General features: G+C 40.4%; 2 protein-coding genes across 7 annotated transcripts in view; both read left to right on the top strand.

Annotated features, from left to right (window-relative positions):
* LOC129409748 (uncharacterized) overlaps positions 1-1,287 on the top strand; it is a 16,232-nt gene extending 14,945 nt beyond the window's left edge. The window contains exon 8 of the transcript XR_008632544.1: positions 1,190-1,287. The gene's annotated coding sequence lies outside the window, so the exon portion shown is untranslated. The remainder of the gene's footprint in view (positions 1-1,189) is intronic.
* The window catches only part of LOC129409747 (uncharacterized), a 33,646-nt gene that overhangs the window by 3,714 nt on the left and 22,432 nt on the right, over positions 1-7,500 (top strand). For 2 of the 6 annotated variants that reach the window (XM_055156305.1, XM_055156304.1), the window contains exons 1-3: positions 5,137-5,273; positions 6,420-6,761; positions 7,337-7,438. In XM_055156305.1, coding sequence (XP_055012280.1) covers positions 5,219-5,273; positions 6,420-6,761; positions 7,337-7,438 — 499 coding nt within the window. In that variant the 5' untranslated portion in view covers positions 5,137-5,218. Of the gene's footprint in view, positions 1-5,136; positions 5,274-6,419; positions 6,762-7,336; positions 7,439-7,500 lie in introns of those variants that run through there. The other 4 variants (XM_055156307.1, XM_055156308.1, XM_055156306.1 and 1 more) reach the window with 4 other exon arrangements.

Below are 7,500 nucleotides of genomic sequence, written 5' to 3'. Positions count from 1 at the left end.
TCCCTCAATATCAAAAATATCATTTAGTTAAAGATGGCGACATATTTGACCATTGAACATCACTGTTTTACACTTTAGAAAACGCTGCAGTGTTTGTGTTTGTTTATGAGCTGCTCTGTATTCAAATCTGTCCAGTTTGAATTTCTTTTCACAAACCAGTTTCAGTTTAGTTCCAAAAGTGTAGTTCCAAACAGTAATGGGCCCAGTATCGAGCCTTGAGGCACACCAATTATGCAAACTGCACACTGAAATGATCGATATTGTTTTGCACAAAATACACTGAGAAACATGTCTGACCATTTGACCACATTGTGAGCGAGGTCTCCTCCTTCACAAATCTATTATAATTATAATTTCAGGCAAACAAACAGTTCTGCATGGACATGAGAAAATGCTGAACTCTCTACCGGAAAAAAGTCGGGTCGCACCTTCTTAACCCTGGGGAGAGACAAACCGCAGCGTAAATCGAGCAATTTCTCTTGTAGTGCGTCGATCTTTAGATGTAGAGATAAAAATATACGTGCGTGAGTGTGTTGGTTTGCGCGTATAATGACACAACTACGAACCAAAATGCCTCCTCCTCTGATGCTCTAAAACAGGGGTGTCCAAACTGTTTTCATCAAGGGCCACATATCTAAACACAGATGAAGCAGAGGCCGATCGAGGGCCGTAGACTGGGGCTCAATACAGGGAAATAAATGAAATATTGCATGTTTAACACGTTTGAATGAGCCATCAGTTTTTATTCCTGCTAAGATCCTTAAGCCAAACTAAATATTAATTAGCTTTATCAATAGATTTTCAAAAAAAACTGCAGTAAAAAAATTTTTTGAAATGATACTAAGGAATTTGGGCCAATTTCTCTGGAGCTTGAGGCCAAGAAAAATGTGTCTGAGGGCCGCATTTGGCCCCCGGGCCATAGTTTGGACATGCCTGCTCTAAACTTTCACAGAAAACACAGTGAAGAGAAGTGTATTTTGAGAGTGGGTGGGGATTAAAAGTGTGACTATATCAGCACCGCTCGGGTGTTCAGAGGTGCTACCCACCTGATTTTGAACAGAAGTCGGGACCATGAGACGGAGGCACTTTATTAGTGTTTCTTGATAAGTCTCCTGTTTGTTGCATCTGTTTATTAAACATATTAAATGTGTGTATTTACTGAAAGTGCATTTGCTCTTGTGTTGAACAGTGCTGTGTGGTGGAAGAGGATTCACCAGCGCAGAGACTTTTGTTTACAAAGCAGTGGAAGGAAAGACTTTAGGGAAAAGTTTGTGTTTTATAAATCTGGAATACAAAAGTACTTCTGTAAAAATGACTGTGTGAAAAAGAAAACTTTTGTTCATACTCCACCAGAGCAGAAGGGAGATACAGCCGATTTGACAATATTCAAATCCTTATATCCTGCATGTTGGAATAAATAATCTGAGCATCTCTGACTCTGGATCATACAGATGTGAAATATGGTCTGGAGCAGTGATGATGGACTCAGACAAATTTCATCTTGAAGTCTCCAGAGGTAATCACCATCATTATTATCATTCCGTCTGTTTCTGCTGCTCTTCTTTTTGTTTTTATGTATTATCAAGTTTATTTAGAAAAAACCTTTGGGCGCATTAACCTTTTCTGTTTTAAAGCTGAGAAAACAAATAAACTCACTGCGTTTGTCAGAAGTCACAAAGACTCACTCTCTGTTGTCACACTGAGACGAGTGAATCTTTTTAAATATTAAAAACAGTTTCTAACTCCAAACACCTCAGTGAAAGTGATGTGAGTCCTGACTTGTTTATTTAATGAGTCTGGTGGGGATAAGTTTTTGTTTTATGCATCTGAAACGTATCAGTTCTTCTGTAAAAATGACAGAGAAAAAATAGAAAACATTTTGGTTGAGACTCACACAGATTGTGGTTCAGATCAGTGTTTGTGGACTCAGGAGAATTTCAGATTGAGGTAAATATCACCATCACGAGTATCATCCGTCTCTTTCTTCTGTCATTTATTGTTCCATGTAGACGTTTCCTCGAGTCCCGGTCGTCTGCTGTGGCTCCTGTTGATCCCTGTCGCCGTGGTGATGACCTCAGTGCCGCTGTTACTGATCTGCAGGAAGAAGAAAACACAAAACGGTGAGTCCGGTGAAGGGGCTTTGTGGCAGAGTGGTTAGCCCTGTGTCTTTCATTCACAGTATATGAGGCACAATGTGGCACCAAAATGTCTTAATGTAAAACCTCCACAAGAGACAGAGACCTGCTGTAACTTAACTCGTCTATTCTTCCATCATGATTGACAGCCAAGATTTTTTTTTTGTTTTTTTTTGGCAAAGAAACCAAATGAATAAGTGTTTTCCACCATTACCGAAACAAACCATCAACTACAAATGCAATTTGCAATTACAGACAGAATATGCCAGAAAAAATACGTTTAATTTAGAATTAAAGTTTCCCTTTGCCAGTTTGACAGTAACATATGACGGACAGTGGAACAGGCGGGATATTTGCTGACACTCGACATGTTGCTGTTTCAAAGTGTCTTTTCAATGGACGATTTTTTAAGTGCTCTGTCTCCTCGCACTAAGGCCGACACATGACGACAGGAGAATTTGCCTGATTTTGGCTGCGATTTGCTTCTCCCAGGGACCGGACTTTGTGACTTTTTGGGTGATTTTGGTCTGCAGACAGATCCTGCTGCAGTCTTTGCGATCGCAGATTTAAAATCTCATCAGATTCTCCTCGTGTCTGTGGTTTGAGCTTTTTGTCGCACGTTTAAAAATCGTTTAAGACTGAAAAATCCTGTAGTGTGTGGAGGTCTTTTAGAAAGTCTCTATGAATATTCTCATTGAACCTACACGATTCATGTAGGTTCATCTGTTTTGGCTTCAAAACGGCGAATTTTGCCAAAAAGTGAGAGATTTTATGTTTGGTCTTTCTGTGAGATGTTGGTCCATGTCCTCTGTGTCACTGTGGTGGAATCTCTAAAGACGTGTCTCCATTTTGTGTTCAACAGATCAGGAACCGAGACGCTCCAGAACAGAGGTGAGCTCTACACACATTTCTACTTTTGAGTGTAAATACTGACTTTTATTTCTTAAATTTCAGACTGAACCGTACGAGAACATGAAAGCAGTGAAGGAATCTGCAGACTGCACTTACCAGAGCCTCTGTGTGGACACCATGGACCCAAACCAAGTCTACACACCGTCTGACTGTGGACTCAGCACACACTGCCCCCTGGTGGACGAGACACACAACAGCAGTGAGAGAAAGAATAGTCACAAGTGTCTCATTTTTTCTCATCAACAATTTCACACTTCAGCTCAAAAAAACATCAGAATCATATAATCACACTTTTATGTGACCTTGAAGATGATGTGTTATGTTTTATAATCCGTGTGTCATTCGTTCATTCATTTTTCAAAATAAAACCAAAAATAAGAAAACGAAAAAACAACTATTTTCTTCTATTTTCTGAACGAGGACTAAACCAGGACTAAACCAGGTTTAAACCAGGACTAAACCAGGACTGAACCAGGTCTAAACCAGGACTAAACCAGAATAAAAATAACAAAATAATAATAACAATAGTACTTTTTTGTTGTTATTTTCACTTCTATTATGATTTCTCTTATCTTATATGTTCCATTGTATATGAAAATCTTTACTTGCCCAAAATAAATGCATAAATAAAAATGCATTGTCCCTTTGACCTCGAGTCAGAGCTACAGGTCAAAATTACTCTATGTTTTGTCACTATGGCAGAGTCGAACTAACACAAAACAATTATGAATAAAACTGAAAAAGAAAAGGATTTCACAGTAAAAGTCTCCAAAGTTTGAGACACACACACACTCACACACACACACTCACATGCACACACACACACATGTGCACGCACACACACACTGCCAACGAAACTCTAACCATTTTATTCACACACATAAAGTCACTTCCACAAAATGTAGACAGTATTCTGTCCATGTACCAAACATGAACACACACAAAAGAAAGATTTTATCCATCTTATTTCTATGCATGCGCACATGCACACACGCGCGCACACACACTCATACACACATGCACACGCACACACACACACTCATACACACACACATGCACACACACGCACTCACACACACATGCACACACACACACTCACATGTACACACACATGCGCACACACACTCATACACACACACACACACACACGCACACACAGCACACACACATGCACACACACGCAACACACATGCACACCACACACCCTCACACACACATGCACACACATACACACGCACACACACATTCACACACACACACACACACATGCACACACGCACATGCACACACACACATGCACGCACACTCATGCACACACACACACACATGCACACACACATGCGCACACACACGCACACACATGCACACGCACGCACACACATGCACACACACACTCATACACACACACATGCACACACACGCACACACATGCACACACACACGCACACACACACACCCTCACACACACATGCACACACACACACCCTCACACACACATGCACACACATACACACGCACACACACATTCACACACACACACACACACACATGCACACACGCACATGCACACACACATGCACGCACACTCATGCACACACACACACACACATGCACACACACTCACGCGCACCCCCCCCCCCACCCCCACCACCCCCCCCCCCCACCCCACACACACACACACACACACACACACACACACACTGCCAACGAAACTCTAACCATTTTATTCACACACATAAAGTCACTTCCACAAAATGTAGACAGTATTCTGTCCATGTACCAAACATGAACACACACAAAAGAAAGATTTTATCCATCTTATTTCTACATTTCTACAGTAACACTTTCACTGCTCTCTGTTTGAACATAGATTTTCATCCACATCTTGGGATATTTTCTCTTGTGATGCAGTGAGGGAAGAAATGGCACAAATGTGTCAACCATCTCCAACACTGATCCCTGTGATGTCCTCACACGCAGCATCCACAGAACAGGGACCTCTGGTCTGGACCACATGTTCACACACTCTCCACCATATCAGACTGTTTGATGAAGAGGAAGCACACAAATAAAGTGCAAGGAGAAGTAAATCTTGAGCGAGGGTGAACATCAGATGTGAAACTTTATGTTTAAAAGGTGTTGTTGATACTTCCTGGTTTCAAACAGAACAAATGTGTTCAGTTTCAGTCAGGATGAGACCAGCTCCACGTTTACTTCTGCTGCTTGGTGAGTTTTCTCTTTTTATAAATACACAGCTGTTTATTATGACTCTCACTGGTGTTAAATGTGTCAGTGAAAGTTCATGAACTTTAGGTTTATTGTTCGTTTTCTGGTGAGGGTCTGTCACCTGCTCGTCTCCATGGAGATCTCCCTGCTTTGCCTTAATGTTCCACACTGTGGTACTGAGAACATGAGTTTGTGTTTGCTGTGTAGAAAAAGTGGTGAGGGACACAAAATAGTTTTGATGGTTTATACACACACACACATATATACACCACACACACACACAGCTCTGGTTCTCTGCCTCCTGCAACAACAGAGAGACTGAGTCTCAGTATCGATGGTTGAAAACAAGTGTATGTTTTATGTCAAATAAAATGATCAATACATGATCAGTGAACAGCTGTAGTAGTGAACTGTGACAACTTCACTAGAACAACAACAAATGCTCTGTTCGGCTCCATGAACTTTCTTTAACATCGTTTTAAGAATAACAAATACATTCTCATATTTCTTACATGTTTGTCCTTCAACTACAGCACAAAAACATGACCTCAGAAACGTATTCGTATTTATTTATCTGTAAAGGGACAGTTTGTATTAATGAACATTTAAAATGTAAAGAAGTAAAGATTATAGCCAAGATTTTCATCTACAGGACAGAGAAAAGTACAGCAACAATCACACAAAAATACACAACACCAGACAACTCACTACACACAACACACTCACTCACACACACACACACAAACACACTACTACACACACACACACTCACACAACACACACACACACTACACACACACAACACACTCACATACACACAACAACACCCACTGTACACAACACACTAACTGTACACTCACTATACACACACCACTATGCTAACAGTAATGGGCCCAGTATCGAGCCTTGAGGCACACCAATTATGCAAACTGCACACTGAAGTGATCGATCTTGTATTGCAGAAAATACACCGAGAAACATGTCTGACCATTTGAACACATTTTGAGCGAGGTCTCTCCTTCACAAATCTATTATAATTATAATTTTAGACAAACAAACAGTTCTGCATGGACATGAGAAAGTGCTGAACTCTCTACCAGAAAAATGACATAATGCTGCTTTAATTGTGACTCGTGTGTTGAACAGTGCTGTGTGGTGGAAGAGGATTCACCAGTGCAGAGACATTTTTTTTCACGCAGAGGAAGGAAAAGACTTTAGGGAAAAGTTTTTGTTTCATACATCTGCAACACCAAATGTACTTCTGTAAAAATGACTGTGAGAAAAGAGAAAACATTTTGGTTCAGACTTCTGGCACCAGAGAGCAGAATGGGAGATACAGCATTGGGTTTGAGCGATATTCAAATCCTTATGTCCTGCATGTTGGAATAAATAATCTGATGAGCTCCGACTCTGGATCATACAGATGTGAATTTTGGAACGGAACCGTGATGGAGGAAACAGTACAATTTCATCTTGAAGTCTCCAGAGGTAATCACGATCATTATTATCATTCCGTCTATTTCTGCTGCTCTTCAGTCTTTGTGTTTTATGTATTACTCAAGTTTTAGTTTAGAAAAACCTTTGGTCACATTAACCATCTGTCCGGGCACATTAACCTTTCATGTTTTAGAGCTCAAAAAACAAATAAACTCACTGCGTCTCCAGATGTGAGCACAGTTTACCAGCAAGTCACAAAGACTCCCTCTGTTGTCAACTGAGACGAGTGAATCTTTTTAAATACTTGAAAAAATTTCTAACTCCAAACACCTCAGTGAAAGTGATGTGAGTCTTGACTTGTTTATTTAATGAGTCTGGTGAGGATAAGTTTTTGTTTTATACATCTTGAATGTATCAGTTCTTCTGTAAAAATGACAGAGAAAATAGAAAACATTTTGGTTGAGACTCACACAGATTGTGGTTCAGATCAGTGTTTGTGGACTCAGGTAGAATTTCAGATTGAGGTAAATATCACCATCATGAGGATCATCCGTCTCTTTCCTCCGTCCTTTATTGTTGCTCATTCAACCTTTTTGAGTTTTCTAACATGAAGCAAATTTTTCCAGCTGAGCCACATGTTTCTAAAAGACCTTCTGTGACCTTCTCAGTAGAACATCATGTTACACCTGTCGCCTCCACACTGACTCCACCCGAGCTCCTCCCCTCAGGTTTGTCTAGAGTCCGTGGATCATTTGTTTTCCAAAATAAAACAAAAAAACAACTATTTTCT

Source organism: Boleophthalmus pectinirostris, unplaced genomic scaffold, assembly GCF_026225935.1.
Source record: "Boleophthalmus pectinirostris isolate CB_2022bp ecotype Guang Dong unplaced genomic scaffold, ASM2622593v1 HiC_scaffold_20, whole genome shotgun sequence".
In the NCBI taxonomy this organism is placed as follows: Eukaryota; Metazoa; Chordata; class Actinopteri; order Gobiiformes; family Gobiidae; genus Boleophthalmus; species Boleophthalmus pectinirostris.
The sequence above is the reverse complement of the archived record's forward strand: the minus strand, read 5'-3'. Positions and strand labels throughout refer to the sequence as shown.